The sequence below is a fragment of the Chelonia mydas genome, chromosome 7, assembly GCF_015237465.2.
Source record: "Chelonia mydas isolate rCheMyd1 chromosome 7, rCheMyd1.pri.v2, whole genome shotgun sequence".
Taxonomy (NCBI): Eukaryota; Metazoa; Chordata; order Testudines; family Cheloniidae; genus Chelonia; species Chelonia mydas.
In genome coordinates, this window is record NC_057853.1 from 12,497,532 (window position 1) to 12,519,528 (window position 21,997).

At 39.7% G+C, this 21,997-nt stretch overlaps 1 protein-coding gene across 16 annotated transcripts in view; it reads left to right on the forward strand.

Annotated features, from left to right (window-relative positions):
* Positions 1 to 21,997, forward strand: part of CHL1 (cell adhesion molecule L1 like) — a 194,568-nt gene that overhangs the window by 111,904 nt on the left and 60,667 nt on the right. For all 16 annotated transcript variants that reach the window (XR_006292260.1, XR_006292261.1, XM_043551564.1 and 13 more), the window contains 5 exons: positions 3,383 to 3,567; positions 6,303 to 6,408; positions 8,300 to 8,490; positions 17,441 to 17,563; positions 18,977 to 19,147. Coding sequence is in view for 14 of the 16 variants with exons in the window: in XM_043551564.1 (XP_043407499.1) it covers positions 3,477 to 3,567; positions 6,303 to 6,408; positions 8,300 to 8,490; positions 17,441 to 17,563; positions 18,977 to 19,147 (682 nt within the window). In the remaining 2 variants the exon portion in view is untranslated. The remainder of the gene's footprint in view (positions 1 to 3,382; positions 3,568 to 6,302; positions 6,409 to 8,299; positions 8,491 to 17,440; positions 17,564 to 18,976; positions 19,148 to 21,997) is intronic.

The following is a 21,997-nucleotide window of genomic DNA, read 5'->3' on the forward strand; positions in this document are numbered from 1 at the left end:
ATCCTTTCTTAGACGTGACATCTGCTACCGTGCAAGAGTGGGTACAAATAGGCAGTGGAACGGAGTCAAATTCTTCACCCCTAAGGAGAACCTCACCCAGGACTAGGTCATCGCTTTGAAATCTGCCTTAAGCAAGGGGCAAGGCAATTATATTGCCCCAGGAGCAACCCAGGAAGCCTACTGTTACTTGGAGAGTCAAAACCTGCCTCCCCATCTTCCCCCGCCTGCTCTGGGGAAGAAGGTATCTGCTCTAGGCCTGCACCCAGCATGTCGGCTCAGGTATGTGAGCCAGCACACTGGAGAGGTGATGGAGCCAAGGCTGTGCTCATTCCTAAGCTCCTCTGATCCCTCCCCACCCAACCTGTGCAGGGATGTGAGGAAGTGGCATCGTTACGTCTCCTTCCCTGCACCCTTTGGTGTGGGTAGCTCCCCTGAAAAAGTGGCAGGGGACACTCTATGCTCCTTTACTTCCTTGTGTGAGTGTATAAAGATAGTGACTAGCCTAGTGTACTTCTTCCTATATGTGAAGGTCTGATAAGCCTTGAGAATCAGACACACTCCCAGACTGAAATCAGAATTGAGTTTACAAGGATGGGAAGCAGTTTGGTCATAATAGTTTGATAGAAACCACACACAGCACAACTAAAATAATGTCGCTGTTACTCTGCCTGTTGATGGGTTACACTTATTGCCTCTCGAGTATCTTGCCAGATACTTATCACTTGGTAAATATGCCTGAAAGACGCTGTTGCTTAATTCACAGCTCAGCTGGGTTTTACCTCATACAACAAAACAAAAAATAAAAATGACAATGGGCTCAACACAGCTGCAATTGGGTATTGCCTCAAGAAAATGTAGCACCATCCATCTCAGTGTGTTCACTAGTTCCCAGTGCTGGTGCAGGCAGCATTCTGCATTAGTATTCAAAATAGGAGAAGAGAGAGAAAGAGAGAGCTAGATGAACCAACTAATTATAGTGGTCTGGAGAGAGACAAGTTGTGATAAAAGATCATGTCTGCACTCTAAACCTTGCTGTCTGTCTCTCTATAAAGAGTAGTATGGTGAGCTAATGGGCTAACGGAAACCACCTAAACCTTAGCATCTTCCTTGGATTTAACCTGAAACTCGATTAGATTTGATACAGTTCAGATAAAGGGACACCTCCTTTCCATGTCTCCCTCCCAACATGCTACCTCAGTATGCTTCTGCAACTCTGGCTCCTCTACTTTGGACGTTCTCCCAGATGTCAATGAGTTTGTCATTATGGATACTGGACCTTGAGAGCACTATATGCAAAAGTTGGGGTTTGTTACCAGTAACATACAACTGGCAAGCAACTCTCTGGTTAGATGTCTGTGATCATTGTGACAAAGTCATACCGGAGAGTTACCACAGAGTGGTGGAAGGCAGATATATCAGCCCTAGAATGGTAAAGGCCCTCTTCCTCATGAGCTGAAAAGAAGTTACCTCAATTAAGGGCTGTCTGTGACCTTTAAACACCTTCCAGGCCTAAAGACTGGTGCTGTAGGTCCTAATGGAAAGATGGGAATCTCCTCTTTCCACTGATTTAAAGATTCCATTCCTAGCTGCAAGGATCAGATTTTACGGCTGTTAACACAAGACTTAATATTGCTCATGCTGTAATCTGTAAACTCCTGTAATCTGAAGTAAATTTTCACATTTGAGAGAAGAAATAGAGATTTTTGTGGCATGTTGATTTAAAATATGGTTGAAGCTTCTCAATGGTTTGGATTGTTAAAATAAGTCCCTGGAAAGACCAGTTAGTGGATGTAATATAAACCCTTGTCATATAAATATTTAAAAGTGGCAGTGTTCAAGTCCTGCCGGAATTCTCTGGGACCCTGTTCTGGACCTTTTTTGGGCATCTTGCAACTATTCTGGTACTCGTTTTACAACTATTCTGGTACTCAGGTTTTGGCACTTCTTGAATTCAGCACATCCTCTGAAAAGTGGATCTCTTCTGTGGAAGAGTGAGACTGGAAGATTTTGGCATGAGGCTTATCAGTCAGCCTCTTCCTTTGTCTCTCTCATGCTGCTGATAAACTGGGGAATTCTCAAAGATTATTTGAAATGTGAAACAGCAATTCTGATTTTCAGGGAACTTGTAAATTTTGTTTCCACTTTCATTTTACCAGCATTCAAACTCCCTGACTTTCACTTCCAAATTATTTCCCTCCCTCAGTCAAAATCTCTACTTTCCACCTAGCTTTCAGTCAGAACCTTACAAAGCTGCTGAATTCGCCACAATTCCCACCTTGTTATAAACCAATGGCTTATGACACCTGCCCACAGGTGTTGCAGGTCAGTCAGCTATGCCCCTTTTCCCTCTTGGGCTCTTTAAGGCTGGCTGGTTGGCTTTCTTCACTATCATCTCTCTTTGGGTAAGAGAGGAAACAGATTGTCAGCTTCTTCCACATAGGGGAAACCTCTGCAGGGGAAATAGGCTATCTGTCTTTCCTGCCGTTTGGCAGTCAGCCGCTGCTCGTTCCTGAGCTGGCTTTTACCTCATTCTTGGTCATTTCTTGCCTGAAAATTGTCCTGTCTAAGTAATGTTGACATTTGATATCTGTCATATAGTGGCGATTGGTTACCCTATAAATACCACAGATAGAGATACACAGATAGCTAAAAAAACATATCAGCCTGGTGTTGGTTAATATTTAACTGAGGTACCACAAGCACTACTGACCATCAGAATTTTCTATACACCTGCATTTTCAGAACTGTCTCTTTTTACTCCTCTGTGAATAGCAGTTAAATGCTAATTAGAGATGAAAATGTTCTCCTTTTGGCAGACTCCTGACATTTTTGCCTTTTAACATATAACCCTAGGATGGATAATGGTGAGGTGTGTGTAAAGCTGGTATGTAATTGTATTGGGATTATGGAAGAAAAGCAAAAGTTTCATAGGATGGTCCTTAGTAGTGAATCAAATTTGTTTAAATGTCCTGTTTTAAGCATAAATGAAAGATAAAGAACATATGAGATTTATGAATAGGGTCATTGGAGTACAGAATCTCTCTCATTAGATGTGTTACACTGCTTTCCAACTACCACTATTCTCAATTAGAAAAATTTATGAACTGGAATGATTACAAATATACCCATCCCTGCTCTCAAAATCAAAGCAAAAAGTAATCAAATTTCTGTGGTATAATTAATGTGCTTATATTTTTTCTGTTGCTATAGTTTTATTATAGTACCTTTCAGAAGCAAAGAGGGGAACTGTGCAGTTTAATACACCTTTAATATGTTTACATTTTTGCTTTAGCTCTGAACCCTTGAGCGTAGCTTTAATTTACTAACCTCATTAAAGCCAAGTTAATATTGTGCGCTAATATGGCTTTCTCCTCTTTGCTAGATTTGCAAGTTCACATCCTTACGTCTCAGTTGAACTGAAGGTGGGAGAAAAACATTCTTTCATTCTGTTTGGACTCCCTGTTTACAGAAGAGAGATGGAGATACTATTAAGCACAAAAAGGATCAACATATGTTTGCTTTTCTTTGTATTAAATTTGGCAGAAGGTATTGAAATACCATTATCAGGTGAGTTGTAGCTATTTACTGTAGCTATTTATTACTATTTACTCTGCTTTCTTCCCCCCTGAAAACCACTTTGCTTTCTCCCCCGTTTCAGGTGTTCCGTTATGAATTTTATTCTGCCTTAACATGGCCTTTTGGGAGTATATACATGATACAATTGTAATTTACTTTCTTCAGGCCCATTTAGATGCTGCAGTGAACTTATCTAGATAGCACATCACTGACCTTTGAGATCCTACCCTCTGTTCTGCTCAGAAGTTTCAGTTCCGTCTTTTGCATAAATCTCTCCTTTTGGCTGTTTTTCTTTCTGCAATTTGTCTGATATACATATCCATTTATTTATTTATATGCAGCCTGCTGTTTCATTTTCAAAAGGGAACATATGTGGATCTGTCCGAATAGTTTTATCCCAGGAGAATATTTCCCATCATTTGAATGCCACTTGCAGGAGCACCTACTTTACCCATGTCTGGCCATGGTACACATCAAATGGCATATTTTACATAGCTGGTTCTTCTTCAGTGCCTGTGTACAATATGTAATGAACCTCATAAAAGGCCAATCCCATGGAGCTGACTAAAGGAGCAAGGGTGGAAGATTTAGCCCCCAAACTAAATTTCATCGTAGGCAAATAAATAAGGGTGATTACACACTACAGTTTTCTTTTGGAAAAAATCTCATCCCATTAATATTTTTGTTAGATGAATTGTCTCACCAATTATTCATAAAAAAAAACAAACCTGGCCTTTTTTTTCTAGGCATACAGGGCCCGATCCTCAAACATAGTTAGGGGCCTAACTCACATGACCTCAATGGGAGTTAGGCCCCTAAACTCCTTTTGGGGATCTGTGCCTCAGACACTGCAGCCAGAAGGGTCCTATAAGTAGTTTCAAAACATGTTAGGTCTCAGCTATAACTTTAAGGCACTGGCCCACTTTAGGGCACCCCCCGCCAGGCCCCAGGAAGAACTCTGAATGACCCCGTGCCTCCCAGCAATCCCAGCTGCTATGGAAGAGTACACTTACTAGGAGTTTCAACATACACTCCCTTCCATGGCTGGGTAGCTCTACATACCAGTGCAGGGAGGCAGTACCTCTCCTTCCTTTGGAAGTGGATAGCCCCAGTGGATAGCCAAGAGGAGTCCTTGCACTCAGCTGTGTACAAGACTGCATTTGAAGCCAAGGATGGGACAGGTTCCTTGTGCATTCACCTAAATGTAAGCACTAACTCTGGGAACCATCTGTGTCTTAATTTATTTGAATAGAGCATTTTATATTTTAATAAAAAGGAATTCTGTCTGAATATTTATAAGCTAGTGGGAAAGGGTGGACACAGTAGAGATGCAAGGGATTCAGCATGACATGGTGCAGCAAGATACTACATTTTGTTTGAGCTTTGAGCTTCATGGCCTGTTCGACTTAAAAATGAAACCAGAGAACATGCTAATTTTCTTGTTGTGTATAACAATGTGATGATCTGTTATCCCAGCTTACAGTGCAGAGCACATTCTCTGTTGTGTGTCTCTTACTCAACACTTTAATTCCCATAGAAGAAAAGTCAGTGAAACATCATTGATTTGCTGTTTGCATAGTAACGATGCGCACTCATGCCACAGATGAAGGAAAACACTATGTATCCATAATGGATCCAATGATGTACCATGTAGTGTATCTATGTGTAGTTTAAAACACGCCAGTCTATTCATTTACTCTCCTCCTTAAACTTGGTAAATTTGGGAAAACAGGAAACATTAATGCTCTCACAAGCAAGGTGTAGGTATTGACTGACTTCTGTGGGAATATTTCTATTCTGAGTCAGAGCTCATCATTTCTAATGGCAATAAAATGTATGTAATATTAATGGCTATGTTCAGAAATGTCATTACTGAAATAGATGGCATGCTCTGGGAAGTGTATAATCATCCATATTCCAGTTTATTGAAACCTGCATGTATTTTGCACATATTTGATTTATCTGCAGATTCGCCACCTGCTTGATTCATTAGAAGTCAGCAGGGGGAAAGTATTTTCTTTTAGTCACCTGGCTTTAAAAAAATCACTTACAAACTCTCAGAAGACAAATCAGAGCTCAGTACAGTCATGAGCATTAGAAAGTTAGCCTCCACATTTGCTATCTTTAGTTTATGTTGGAAGAGACGGTGGTCTCTATTATGGCTCTATGAGCTGGAGCCATGCAGGGACGTGGAAGCAGGAACACCAGCTATGTTGCAACCTCTTGATGTGTTATGCTTTCAGACAGGAGAACAAGTTATGATGCCTTAGAGGAGAGAACATAGGAATGGCAGAGTAGAATTTTTCTGCTCATGCAGCCCCCATCACTGTTCTACTGGAGTCTGATCCCAAGCCCATTGAGATCAATGGAAAAACACTAACTGACTTGAGTGGACTTTGGATCAGGCTCCAGGTGAAGATCAATGTCTGAGGAGGGAAGGACAAGAGCCATATAATTACTCCATCCCATTATACTCCCTCCATGTCATGGAGTGCTGCAGCCAAGCACTGTCCAACCTCCCGTTTGGTGCTGAGACACTTGGAGCATTGACTTCAGAATACTGACAGTGTTTTCATCATCAGGAGAATATGTATAAATGTATAAATCTGAAATGTTTGCTGGGATAATGTAATGGGGTCTGGCAACCTTGATCCCTTTAAATAATCTGAACCGTGTTTAGTTTGGTTTGAATAGTACTTGATCTAATCAAATTGTCCTCTGTTCAGTTGCACAGGTTCCAACAATTACAGACCAATCCATGACCCAAGTTGCATACCCTTTTGATGAAGACTTTACAATTAAATGTGAAGCTAAAGGAAATCCACAACCCACGTAAGTGTTTCTTTAAACTAGAGGAGTAATCAAAAGTTTGTTTTCCTTTTCTACCAGTTAACTGCTGCCTAAACGTTGTTCTTACTTGGCAGGGAAAGGGAGAATTGATGCACACTAATCAGCTTAGAATCTGGGGGATAGGTTAAGCTTTGTGTTCCCCGTTAGGCCACCCAACTTTTGTTGCTTGATCTCTTCCACTCGCTCCATGAATAGGGATTAACATGCCTTTTCCTGTTTGGAAATGTTTCATTTCTCAAGTATGTGCTAAATTTACCCCCAGGTTCACACAAGGCTGACTCCGCAGTATTAAAAGAGATATGAGTTGTGTAATGTCAATCAAAGGGTACCAGCTGTCCACTTACTTTTCACACTGCTTAGCCTTCCCTCCCCCATGAAAATACCAAACTCATTAAACCAAGTGCCAAGTATTCACATTTACATTTAATTTCATATTTTGTATGTGCCTAATATCACAATAGTTATCTCAAAATAAGCACAAGATAATATTTTTCATCAAATATTTTTAATATAAATTTATGGTGTTTGTAATAAAATATTCTGTGGAATTTTACCAGTCAGGTTGTTTGTTCAACATGGATTAAATTATTTATTAACTAGCTGGAGCTCTGTGCCTGTGTGATTGTGATTGTACAGTTTTGATATTCATTACTCCACAAAGTGAACAAAGTTTAAAACTTGGTGGGTTTTTTTTTTAAGGAGACAACTGTCATTTTAATATTAAATAAGACACAGTCATTTTCAAGATGGCTCTGACTGAAGCTCTGCAGCATGTTAACAACTAACTTGCCCTGTTTCATGTTTGGTTATGAACTGAAAGGTCAGCCTAGGTCAATTGTTGCCAAGGTTTCCTAACATTCTGAATAGGGCAGGTCAGAAAACCGAATGTCCATTCACTGAGACATTCTGACTTTTTATTTCTAATTCTGCATTGGAGTAAAAAGTCAAAATTTCCCACAAAATTTTGATTTGGGACCATCAAAACTTTTTGTTTCAATAATATCAAAACATAGTATAAAATTTATAGAGAGAGATAGATATATCTCTACACATAGTATTATATAAAAGTCTAAATGAAACATTTCATTTTGATGTGTTTAGTTTTCCACTTTATAATTTCAATTAGTTCTTAACACTATTGAAACAAAATGAGAAAGTTGAGAGACAACAATTTCTTCAAAATAAACATGTTCCTGCAAAATGTTTAGATTTCAATGAAACTGCTTTTTCCAATGAAAAACTGTTCAAATGGAAATTTTTCAACCAACTCGACTTCTGAATGCACCTGCCCCAGTTTCAAACCGGCTTGGATTGAGTTATGGGTAAATAAGGTAGGTAAAGTTATGGGTTTATGTCAAAATCACACCCAAATTGAGGTTTGTGTCAAAACCAAAGGCCACTTGAAGCATCTCATGTTTATGTGGCAAACCAAGGGAAATTCAGTGGATTCAACTAAATTTTTCAAATCTACATAAGACAGAACCAGTGAAATTGTTTGTTTGTATGGACCGCTCCCAACGAACAGCACCAAGTTTTCTATAGCTTTGGTTCTAATCCAAATTCTGTAGTTCCTTTCATTGTGGCCAGTATTTTGAGACTGTGACTTTCATTTATTGTCCTTGCCTTCAGCCCTCGATTAATATTTTGTGTCACAGTCAGTGTATCTCAAAGTAGCGTGCTCAACAGGAGAGATGTGCCCCATAGCTAACATTAGCTACATTTCCCTTGGGGACTGATCCAGCACCGTAAAAGTCAAAGGGAATTTTGCCATTCACTGTAATGAGTCAGGATTGGGTCCTTGATTACCATTATGCTTATACTAGAGCACATTATTTTCCAAGGCCTTATGTTTAATGTTTGTATTACCTTTCAGTTTTAATTGGACTAAAGATGAGAAACCATTCAGTCTGCTGTCTGACCCCAGGATAATTGCATCCAGAAATTCAGGAACCTTTGTGATCCAAAATCAGGGGATCATAGCTGATTTTCAAGGGAAATACCGTTGTTATGCTTCAAATGAACTGGGAACTGCCATGTCAGAAGAAATCGAAATAATAGTTCCAAGTAAGTTTCTCAAATGAAATGCTGTGTTTCTTTTTATTGATAAAGTGCATAGTCAGTTGCTTGACCACACTTTGGTTCATTATTTCTTCATGAAATATAATTGAGACCAAATAACCAATGTTAGTCAGTTTTATTAATATGGTACAGGAGAAAGGTTTGATATGATACCAGTCTCCAAAGAACAGTCCCGTGCAGTGATGTTGCATTCACCTTATGCAGCAGGTGTACTCCCCATGTTACACATTTCAGCTGATATTGTTTAAATGATTTTATAAATTACAGCACTAAAATCCAACTCATCAGTTTGTTCCAGTTCCCTAACCTTTTCTTCTGTTCCTTCGTTATCTTTGTTTTGGATACTAGCATTCCAGGTAATAATCTGTGAAGGTATATCCCTAGCTTGTACTAAGACACAGAACAGATGTATCTTGATTTTGACAAGTTTCCTAGCTGCTTGTGCCAAATGCTTTCTTCAGCAAATACAAGGTGTTATGGGATACTTAGCATAAGTGAATAGGATTATGGTACAGGCTGGTTTAGGCTATATCACTGTTACAATATTCGTGGTTAATATTATTGGTGCTTAATGCATTTTGATTGATTGATTGATTGATTGATTGCCAGCATATATTAGTCAAAATTTTAATGAAGGGAGAGAATATTAGATGCTATCTTAGTATAACAGTGAAGGTGGTTGTCATATACGGCATGCTATATTTATTTATTCTAGTGTGCCATGGTCATAGCAGCCTCAAAAGTGAAACTGAAAGCTATAGTTATTAATTTTCAGAATTTCTCATATTTCCCCTACTGTCCTCCATATCTCTTAGGGAGCCCTAAGAAACCTTCAAGGTTTTTCTCTGTTTAACCACAAGACTTCCTAACCAAGACTTCCTGTGGAGCTAAGTTAGCCACAGTTGTGAGTCAGTTTGACAGGCCCTTGCAATGCAGCATTCTGACATTTTAAAGTGCTGTCATCATGTTGTGCCCAAGCACCACCATGGTGCAACATAATGACATTGTGTCAAACCATCATCCCTCTTGAGATATAATGTCCCAATGTGATGACTTTGTACAGGCCTCAGAACTGATTTCAGACTTTTTTAATAGCGGGTCACCTCAAAAAACCACCTGTAATCTGGGAATCCGGATGTGGTAGTCCCGCATATCCCTAACTACTTCGTAATCACTCCGGCCGCTTGCTATTGAGTGGTATGCGGCACTTCTGTTCTCCCCACTAACTCACTAAGTTTGTTCCACAGCATTCCCAACTCCTGTTTGCTAGGAATTAATTACCAAATCTGAGTAAATAGCACGGAAGTTCAAGATATTACCACTGAACCGTCAGTACCTTCTAAGTTTTATAGTACAAATACTAAAAAACATTCCCCAAATACTTTAATTTACAAGGAACTGGGTAAATTGTGTACATATTTTCACAGCTATATTAATTTGGAGAGCATTTATTATTCACTGATACTTGCTGAATAGAATTCACCATGCTTTATCTCTAGAGAATAAGCCAGCAGGGCTGTTAGTACAGGCTTTTTTAATGGCATCCTCAGGAAAATTGAGTGTTTGGTGGCAGAAAATGATTTGCTTTGACTTGACTATTATTTCTCTACTGAGGCTATGAAAATAAACACCTTTTTAATGCCTTCTCTTTTTATTTTTCACAAAATTCATAGCAGTTTTTTTGTACTGTGTTTAAAACAGCAGTTTTGCTCATTCAATGCCACCAGTCTTAGTACTTTGCATTTCTACAGCTTCCTCTATCAAAAGATCCCAAAGCACTTGACAGACATAGGGCCAATGGGTCCTGCTGAGATCTGCATGTGATGGAGGCCCTCCAGATGCTGATTTCAGCCTTTGCCATGGAAGGGAGTGGTCACCTATCTCCTTGGCAGTATCTCTGGCCATTTGAGTGCAGAGGTAGAAGACAATAGGGAACATGCATCATCTGTCTACCAGCCCTGTAGAAAAGTTTATGCAGCCTAAGGCTATTTATTTTTCTGGCATCCTCCTTCTGTGCCATGGAACATCTCCTGAGAAGTGATCTAAAGGCAGCTATAAATAGGGGAAAGCCTAGCAACGTGGCTTCATGGGAACTGTGCGGTCACAGAAGCTTAGAAGGTCTGGGAAGGAGAGCCAGAGCCAGGACAGAGAGTCCACATAAACTGTTCTGTGTTGGGGCAGATCCCCCAAGATACACAGGGAGCAGAACCTCTTGATCTTTCTGTGGGGACAAAACGTTTCTCTCTCCCTGTCTCAATCTCTGTCTGTCTCTGGTTTTATACTGCTGCTTTTACCCATAGTACCTGAGCACCTTCTGCGTAAAATCAGAAACAACAGTGAAGTCCTTGGTGGACTTCATGGAGTCTATGGAACTTCTTCCTTTTCAGGGAGATTCTTTCCTGACTGTGTACTCTGAAATGAAATCCATGAGAGGAGTCTCCCAGGGTTTCCTTTTTACTGACCAGCTTTTATGGATACTTTTTTTCTTGAGAGGTGTGCTCTATACACTAGCTAGCCAGTTAAGCCTCATGACACACTGGCCACAAAGGTCAGGTGTGTATATATAGGAATTACTTCACTCATCACTAAATTTCAGCAGCCTCTAGGGGTGTAACTCATCAGCACTGCACAACAGTTTGACTTCAAATTGTATTTTCAGTTGAACTGAACTGAATGTCATGGTGTGAGTTAAAATGACCTAATCATTACTGGAGGGGACACAGTAGTTGTTTAATGTCACCCAATAATTTTGGGGAGAGTGAAAAGAGCAACATTGCCATTCAAAGCTCTAGGCAGAACACAATTATTCGCTTTGGAATCTGGCCAGGGCACTGGGGTGATACCACTATTCATAAGAAGACTGCCGGGGGCCCTTTAATTTCCCAAATGGTGAGGACGTCAGTTTTATGTCCCTTCTAAAGTATGTCACCTCCAGCAGTACAAAGTCTTCTGATATTCTGGTGATCCATTGACTTTGATTCCAAAAGAAGAACTACTTAAATATATAAAAACAGAACACTTTTCTTAATTGATGCCTGTTTCTTGAATTTTGGAACCTGTAGTTGAGGCAGGACATGTGGATAGCTTGATATGTGCTGGACAAGACTTCCTTCACTGCAATAAGGGTGCTTATATTAGAAGTAGATTTCCATTCCCTTTATTGTATTTAACTGAATTGACCAAGAACTATAGTAGAATCTCAATGCATGTTTATCTAAGCATATGTGTATGATTAGTGTCCATATACAATTCAGTGAAAAAACAGGCAGTGCAGATTATATAGTGTGACACATATTAAATGCCATAATAAGACAAGGATGCAGACAACAACCACTGTACTACTGAACTTATAATTCTATTACTTTAATTATTGAATGTGCCCAATGTCAGAAGGAGAAATTGAATTAGGACTAGAAATTTAAGCCTTGTATTTAATTGATCACAAGGTACACCGCCTCCTTGGTGAAATGTACACAAGATCCATTTAAAGTATATTTATAGTTACTTTCCTTAAAACACTTAAAACTACAGAATGAAAGCATAGCATGAAAATAAATCAACCAAGAAATAAATTCACGGACAGTATCTCACGTTATCGATTGCACAGTCCACCTAGAAGGCAAAGCCTCTATCTAAAATTTGAAAAGGCATACTGAATTCTGTAGTGAAGAGACCAAAAGGATTCTTGAGTTGAGCTAAAATAACAATTGGCATTAAAGCACTTTACAAAGGTGAATGATCAATATTATCCTCATTTTACAGATGAGAAAACAGAGTGGCTAAGTAATGGAGCAAAGTCACACAGCAGTTTGTGCATGAGCCAGGAATAGAACCCAGTCCTGTTGGTCACCCAATTTACCAACTAATTCACTGTGATTATTCTGACAGTCGCCAAGTCATTTATGGGGATAAACGCCCTTCTTCTTGGGAAAGGGTAATAGCGAAAACCTTCCATGTAGGCAAGGACTAGCATCTATCCCATAGTAAGATACCTTCCTAGATTGACAGCCAGCCATTACATTAGTCAGTTTAGTGTGGAAATTAGAAATCATTCCATAAATTAGCAGAATCATCCTTTGTAAACAGTTCAAAGACTGTAATGAGAATTGCTACTTTAACTCCAAACGGCACAAGCCAGAACTGAAATTAATACACTGAGACAGATCTCAGGCTGTGTCCAAGCTGTGCTCAGCACAGTGCAGGTGGAAGGAAGTTATAAGTCATATTTATGTCCCTCTGGTTTGCTGGCCACTGGGCTGATCCCTGGCATAAAGAAGATCAACCTTAGGGCTGCTCTAATTACTGCTGATTATCAATGGCCGAGGAATGCTCTGGGTATTGGGGATTGCCAGAGAATAGAGATCTCCTGGCCATTGTCCCCTTAGCAGCTCTTATTCAAGACTGGGCATCAACAGAGTGTGTGTGTGTGTGTGTGTGCACACTCTCTCTCTCTCTCTGTCTCTCGCTAGTCTGCTGGTGCAAAGTGGGTATAAACCTGATGGAGTCAGCCAATGAATGAGTCCTTCTATGAAGGGAACGTATATAACCATATACCTGCATAGAAAGACTCATTCACTGGCTGAATTGCGTCTGAGAATCTCCTCAGTGCATGCTTCTCCAGCACAGCTTCCCAGTGCTAGCTTCCCTGACTCCACACTGGCTTCAAATGCAAAAAACAAGCAATGGGCCTTTCTGATTCTCTTCTCACTTACACAGGTGTAAATCCACAAAGTCAATGGAGTGATAACCACGTAAAACCAGTGTAAGAGAGTAGAATCAGGCACCTTAATTACATCCTTCTCTAAACAGTGGGACAAATTCTACTGTCAGTTACACTGAGAATTTGTCTACACCATGAAGTCTATGTCAGTATATCCATGTCGGTATAGTGCCTAGTTTAGAGAGCGTTCTGCACCAACAGAAGTGTGTGTGTGTGTGTGTGTGTGTTGGAATGCCACCACCCTGAATAACGTTAGCCAAGTTGACAGAAACACTCTTCTGTCAACACGGCTGCTCCAACGCTGTGGATTTTTTCAGCATGGCTGTCACTAGGTATTTGGTTTTTTTCACACCCCTGACTAATGAAACTATGCTGACATATCATTAAGTGCAGGCTAAGCATGAGTAAATCTGGACTAATCCCACTAAAGTTTGGAGTGTAGTGAAATGACCTATGTAACTTCAGGTTGATACCAGTGAAATGGAATAGATTCAGGCCCAGTATCTATACTAAAAACACTCATTAGTTTTAGCATAAGATTACATAATTCCTCCTTCCTCCTAATTTTTCACTGAGATTTTGAATTTTCTGAACATGGGAAAATAGGAGCAGGGATCCACAAGACAGTTGCTGAATTTTTCCTCTCCCTTGTCCCATTTATCAGTGGTATTTCAAAACATTCAACTCTAATCTTGAGTTTTCCAGTAGTGTATGGTTATTAAATCACAAGTCACTCTAGGGATTGGATATACCCAGGTTCACAACAGTGAGAGGGCACTGAAAACAACAATTTGTCACTGCTTGGGTCACCATCCGTCACAAGCAGAGAACTTGGGCACAGACCAATATAATTTTGATCCTTATATGTCTCACAGTTTAATGACACTTTGGTATTAGAGAACTCAAGATATTACTTCGGCAGGAATTAAAATGTGGCATGAAGAACCATTCCCAAGACAGGTCTGAGTGTGTTATATATCACAGTGTGCTTTGGGAAATGTTTCCATAAGAGGCAGAATGCAGGTGGATAATTTTTCATCATGTGGCTCTTTTTTTTTTTTTTTTTCCTGCCAATGGATTGTCTGAGCCTTGATAGGATCCACCTGCTGGCATTTCAACAGGTCATTCGGAGGCCCATTATACAAGTTTGTTCTCCCCCTGGGTAATGAAAATGTGAGATGGAGTACCTTGAGCTATGAAAGATTGTCTGGCCCTGCTCTTTATGTCCGTTTGTAGGCAGTTGCCTGTAATATTGACATGACCTTTTTTTGTAGATGTCATGGCAAACTGATTGATTGATTTCCAATTTCACATTATCCATGTACTGTATGGATAACTCCGTGCAATTTCAAAATCTATCATGAAGCAGTACGTCTTGCATAGAGCTCAGAACCACTTACCAGCTTAGCTCAATTATTATAGATTCTGTGATAAGCCAAAAATTAGTAGCAATTGATTACATAATATCCAAGAATTAAAATGACGAATACTGCAAAAAAGTTGCACGCCTATCTGCACTTAGGAGTGATATAGCACAGCCCTTTCTTAAGATAATGTTATGCGCAGAGGTGCTGGTGGCTGCATAGATCACGGAGTTGATGGTTGGGTTGATGGGTGTACTAAGCAACGTCTATTCAGGCTAAATGTGGGAACCATTCAATACCCGGGGTATACTGATAAATGAAATAATGGAAACCAATGCCCAGGGTCTGCACCAGCATGACAAGCCTAGGCAGTGGTCTGGCCAGGCTGACTAAAGCTGATAACAAACACAGGGGCAGGACAATGACTGGGGTAGGGTTGTGCATGTGTGCATGCACCAGACAGAAAAGCTCTGATTGTGTGTCCCTGAGAAAAAGATAAAAGAGAGCTTCTGGCTTAAGTGCTGGCTGAAAGAGTTTCTTGGCTCACTGTTCCAAGTCTATCTCCTGTTGTTTTCTTCTTGTATCAGGATTGCATCAAAGAAATAACGGACTATCAACAGTTTCTCTTAATAAAACAACCCACAGGGTTCCAAATTTGGGTAGCTGCTTGGGTCACAAAGGGGTAACAATATAATCAGCTTTTTTGGTTTTTAATAACTCCCGAACACAGAATGTAGGAAAATTTTGCCTTCCAGCTGATTAGACAGAGTGGGCCTCAGCAAGAGAATCGGTTGGAAGCTGACCTAAATTTCAGCCTAATATGTGTACCTGGCAGGAACGGGAATTGTCACTGGGTGTACCTTGCAGGACTTAAGGAGTGAAGAAGCTATGGGAAGGAAGCTAGCTGTAGTATTCTCGCTATTGTCCTTCATGAAGTGGGTGAGATTCATGGGATCTCCATTTTACTGCTTGTTAGGGACCCTTACTCAGTTTATAAACTGGAGATTTTTTAAAATTGTTAATCTCTCTGCCAATAGAAGACTGGTAGATATAATTTCTCATGATCCATGGTAGGTGTGAGAACATTCCTTCCATTTTATCTTATGGCAGTGTAATGCCTTCCTTTCGGCCAGTAATATCCATACACAATTCTTACTCGAGCAATCAACATCATGTTGTAATTGTTCCAGTTCAGACTAGCTAGTGTTACCGCAGAAGGAAATTTAAGAAGAAACTGTAACTCAGAAACACTTCTTGGAGCCACAGCATGCCAGATCTGCTGGCATACATGTTGCAGGGAGGTGGCCCCAGATGACCCACCTGCTTCTCTCCCCTAATTCCTCCCAGCTACTTACTCAGAGTGGGGCAGGAAGTATCAGGCACACAGCCTCTGTTTTCTCCTCTGCACCCAAACTTAAGATGCAGGTAGGTCCTGCATCCTGCTTCGTTATAGAACTACACATACCAGTCTCAGTCCATCTCGTAATATTTGTATGTAAAATCCCCAATAATCATTCAGTTCCTTAATTGTAACCTACTCCTAGACCAGGGGCCAGATCCTCAGATGTGTAAATCAGCACAACCCATTGAATTTGGTGGAGTTATACTGATTTACATCAGCTGAGGATCTGGCACAGATGAGCTTTGACATTTAAACGTGATATAATATACAGTTGCATTGCACTGGAGTTCACATTAATAACTGGTGTGCAAAGCTGGCACTTTTTAATATTTCCCTTTGGCTCTTGATAGCCATGATTATTTCATTCTTTTACTATTGCTTAATTATGTATTGAACTGACAGAATTGCACCTTCCACCAGTTTTAACTTGCCTCAAATGTAAGCAGGATTCAGTGTCTGCCCTGAAGCAGTCTCAACTTGGTTTGCTTAAAGAGTGGTTATATTTAACAAATGAATTTGTTTGTTGAGTTGTGGCTTCTCTAGGCTCATTCCAGGATCAAATCTTACTCACCTTACTTGTGGATGTAGCACCAGTGCCTTCAGTGGGGGTGCTCGCAGGAGACTGACAAACAAGATACAGTCCTTTGTTTCTGTTTGCAGCTGGCTGTTTGCTGTTCCCGTCCTTTATACGCAGTCCTTGAGGGTTTCCATTGGCTACAGTGAATTTTGGCAATTGAATCAGGTCCTAAACTATTGGATCAGCTGGTCTATATGTAAGAGCTAGATCCATTACCCCTTGTGCATGTGAGTCAAAAGGACTGCTTATATGTACAAGGAGCAAGATCAGACCCTAAAGATTATGTAGGGTCAGTCTGCAGCTGTGCCACAGCAAAGCTTGCACACCTGAGAGAGGGGGAAGCAAAGATCACCCTAAGCTACCTTTCTGCCTCTTCTAATTCTGGGGCTGACTGAGCACCAAGCCAGCCCCTTGCACAAGTTATAGCAGCTGCCTAAAGGCTGCTCTAAGTTGCACTGCCTTATAGTTCCCTGGGAGCCATTATGCCAGCAAGGATCATCAAACCACAGTCCTGCCCTTGCTAGCCTTCAGCATGCCCCCTGAGTAGTGGAGGATAGAGGAAAAATGTGTACCAGGATGGGTTGATGTAGAGTCATACATGCAGATTTTATGCCAGACTTCCCCTTAACATCACCATTACTTTGCTTTCCGTTACACTAATTCCTTTGTTCTTTGTGTATTACAGACTCTTTTGCTGGGATCTTGTCGTCTTGCTCTTTTTTCAAAAAATGCCAAACCAATTTTTGCTTTTATGCGCATAATAATATTACTTAATACAGAGACCAAAAGGAAGGATATGGGGTAGATGTGCTGTTTGCATAAAAGGGGGCTAAGGATAAGAAAATGAAGGAAACTGTTTGTTTTTGTCATAGGTGTACCAAAATTCCCAAAAGAAAAGATTGAGCCAATCGAGGTAGAGTATGGTGATGCTGTGGTTTTGCACTGTAATCCTCCCAGAGGAATTCCACCTTTGCATATCTATTGGATGAATATTGGTAAGTAACATTTGATGACACAACACATAACAGGCCTTTCTTAAAATGCCTATCAAGATCAGTTTCATTACAAATTCATAACTGATGAAAATTAAAAGTGTAAGCACTAAGGAAAAATATATGGATGGCATTGTAGGCAACTCAGTGAAAGCCTCTATTTAATGTGCAACAGCAATCAAAAGAACAAGCAGTATTATAACGATTGAAATTCAGACCCCATGAAGTCACATGGGACTTTTGCCAGAGTTTTTTAAAGAATGGGATATAAATCAATATTTAAAATGTTATAATGCCATTACATAAATCAAAGGTTTACCCTCAATATGAATATTTTGTTTAGTTCTGGTCATTCCATATCAAAAAAGGATATAGCAGAGGGATTTAAGAGATAGGTAATAAGAATGGTTAGACACATGGAAAGGTACTGGTAATAATGGTACAAAAAGGTGAATCAGGTCATCTTCTGCACCTTTCATAATGTACATACAATGAAACTGAAAGGCAAAAAACATTGACGTTGATGAAATAAAATGCTTTTTAACATAACACTTAATTAACCTGTGAAACTCATTGCCACAAGATAACACTGAGTGCAAGAGCTCAACAGGGTTTTAGAAAGGGCTAGACACACACAGATAATCAGAACATTCAGTTACAGTAAAGTGGATAAAATATACCAGTAATATAAACCATCCTGCTTCAGAAGGCAAGCCAACCATTAACTGACAAGATTAGGAATAACCTTCTTCTGTTGTCTGGTTATTGCATAATTGGCTATTTTAGGGGATTCTGTCACATTCTTCTTTAAATGTCTAGGGTGGAATCTTGGCCACGTAAAAGTCAATGGCAAACTCCCATTGACTTTGGTGGGACTCAGATTTCACCCCTAGGAGTTATCACTATCAGAGACAGGATTCCAGACTAGATAGATAGACAGCTGCTCTCATTCTACATTTGGCTGGTTTGACAATGAGACAACACAACCTTTGCATGGTCTAGTAGTTACATATTATAAGGTGTAGTTACAGGGAAGATAAGTTGGGGTTCTGCACAGTGGAAACCTAGAAATCAAGGCATCCGTGGCAGTGTTGTAAGCCTTTGTAGCACTGAAACTTGGTGGGATTTTCACTGCATCATCCCCTAGTAATTACAGAATTAAAGTAAATGAACAAAACTGACTTTCCAGAGAATTCATGCTGTTTCTGTAGAAAGTTTACCTAGGTTCTTGTTTCATAAACTCCCATTCCCATGGCTATAAAAGGACACAGAGATTATGGTTATGTTGCACCTCCTTCCTCTTTTGCATCAAAGTTCTATTCTGCACCTGAAAGCAAACACATGACAGGAAGTGTAAATCGTCATATTGGGGGATGGCAGGATATCATAACCATATTATAATATTTTTTTTTCTAGATTTACAACACATTCCACAAGATGAAAGGGTCTCCATGAGCCTTAAGGGAGATCTATACATCGCAAATGTGGAAGAAAATGACAGTCGAAGCGATTATTGTTGCTTTGCAGCATTTCCCAGGCTGCGGACAATTGTACAGAAAATGCCAATGACACTGATGGTTACACGTAGTAAGTCTTTTAAAAATTGTTTTAACTCCCCCTTGTCACTGAATGAAAATATGTGGCATGTGTCTAACATGATTCTCTCTGAACAAAATACATGTTAATACGCTTATTCCTATATTATAAGCCTTACTCTGAGAGCTAGATCCAACTGATAAAAAGCTTCTGCAGTTGCTGGGCTGCAAAAGCACTATTGTCTTCCTTCTGTTCTCCACAGCTATGAAATCTAATCATGATGCATCAGGGAAATCAACTCCCTTCTCAGCCACTGAGTGGATGATTAGGCATTCCATACTGCCTCTTCCCCCGGGCATGGGTTTGCCTGGATATGGCAATTGGGCTCTGGAGAATGACGTTAGGGAGCTGCAGTTAACGTGATCAGGGAGTACTCCAGGTGTCCTGTTATGCAACAAGGTTCTTGCTTGGCTGACTGGGTATTAGAGAACTTCAAAATGGCCATAGCCTAGAGTTCATGGTTTGTATCTGACAAGTCTGTTCCTGAGCTCAGCCATGGAGAGCCAATGGTACCATTTGTCTTCACTTCTATTAATGGTAATCAGTATATTACAGTAGTGCCCAAGCACCAGCCAAGGATGGTGCCCCACTGTGAGAGGAACTGAACAAACAGTAGAAGATTATCCCTGCCCACTTTTGATAGGAGCTCAAGAGAAGGTAGAATCAACAGCAGTCATGAATGGTCCCTCTGTCTCTAAATGCACAAAATCACCTGTTGTTTAGAAAAAAGCCTCATAAACCCCATTATTTTATAAGGTACAAAAGCATCAACTTTCATGACCTTGGGAGAGGAGAACTGGGTGTCAATGCTTTCCCAAACATAGGAAATGTATTCCTACTCTAGAGCAAGAGGAAAACTTGTTTGCATGACTGCCTCTAGTAAGAAGTAAAAAGCACAAAGGAATTGAGCATAATATGCCATGCATTTCCTGATTAAAGGGTGAGTAGGAGACATGGAGCTGTTCATTTTCTGACTCATGGGCATTGTAGCTACCCAGTTTTTTGCAGATTAAAAGAACACCAGATACTTCAGATCTGTTCAGTTTCCAAAAGTGAGAAAAAGGTCGTTTCAGATACTGTAGCTGCACCTAAGTCCCACTGCCAATGTCATGGTTTTACATTTACATTTTCCTATATATTTATTTTGCTTACTCTTTTTGTGTATCAAAGTTCAAACCAAACAACAAAGGAAACAAAGTGACTCTATGTACAGAATGTACAGGAAACGGTGAGATTGTGTTTTTGAAAGAAGTCAAACAAACAAAAAGAAAATCGGAGAAAATATGGTAGGCCACATTCGCAGGCTGTGGTAATCAAAGCTTCACTGAACTCAGTGGAGCTATGACAGTTTACACCAGCTGAAGATCTTTCCCATTTTGCTTGACTCATTCAGTTGCAGTAATTTTAAGTGTCACTTGCAAGAATAAATATGTGAAAAATCAATTGAGAATATATATTATTTTAAGCTGGCTCTGCCCTTTAAGTCACCCTTTTGGTTTCAGTAATATCTGACTTTGGGGGATTTATGTTTCCTAAAAAATCAGGGATATTTTCTTCCTAAATGAAAGCCTCAATATTTAATTTACAAGTGGTATATTTTCTTGTTGGGGTAAACAGATAATTAATAATACTAAGTTCATATACCTTAATACTTGGTTAATTCATCTTGAGGCCTCAGATGGAGTATTGTGTCCAGTTCTGGGTGCCACACTTGAAAAATGATGTGGACAAATTAAAGAGAGTGCAGAGGAGAGCAACAAAAATGATAAAAGGTTTAGAAAACCTGAATGATGAGCAAAATTTAAAAAAAAACAAAAAACCTAAGCATGTTAAGTCCCGAGAAAAGAAGACTGAGTGGGGACTTGATAACAGTGTTCAAATATGCTAAGGGCTTTTATAGAGAAGATGGTGATAATTTTTTCTCCATATCCACTAAATGTAGGACAATGGTAATCAGCTTAATCTGAAGCACAGGAGACTTAGATTAGATATTAGGAAAAACTCTCTAACTGTAATGATAGTTAAGTACTGAAATAGGCTTTCAATGAAGGTTGTAGAATCCCTGTCATTGGAGATTTTGAATAATAAATGAGACAAAAACCTGTAAGGGGTGGTATAAGTCAGTCGGGGTATGCAGAGACCCATCTAGAGATTTGCCTAGTTTTAAAACAGGCTACATAAAAAGCAATAACGAAGTCGGTAGAAACTAAAATTTCATACAATGACTAGTTTATACTATTCTATATACTATACACTGAAATGTAAGTATAATAGTTATATTCCAATTGATTTATTTTATAATAATATGGTAAAAATGTGAAAGGAAGCAATTTTTCAGTAATAGTGTGCTGTGACGCTTTTGTATTGTTATGTCTGATTTTAGAAGCAAGTAGTTTTTACATGAGATGAAACTTGAGGGGGTATGCAAGACAAATCAGACTCCTGAAAGGGACACAGTAGTCTGGAAAGCTTGAGAACCACTGATCTAGGTATACTTGATCCTTCCTCAGCAACGGGGGCTGCACTAAATGGCCTTAAAGGTCCCTTCCAAACCTACTTTTCTATGAACTATGGTGCTGTGTTTTAGGATATTAATTGTAAGTAAAATATCAGAAGTAGATATTGCATTCTATAGATGTTTAAAAGTCTCCAGTCACACACACATTAGAGGACTTCATCCTGCAGGCTTTGGAACACTCTGGCCTCAGGGCAGCAAACCACTTAAGTACATGCACATTACTGTTGAAGTCAATGGGACTATGTATGTACTTAAAGTGAAGCACATGCGTAAATGCCCCTACTGAGGCATTGTGTCTGAGAGCTGGAAGAAGCAGATAAATA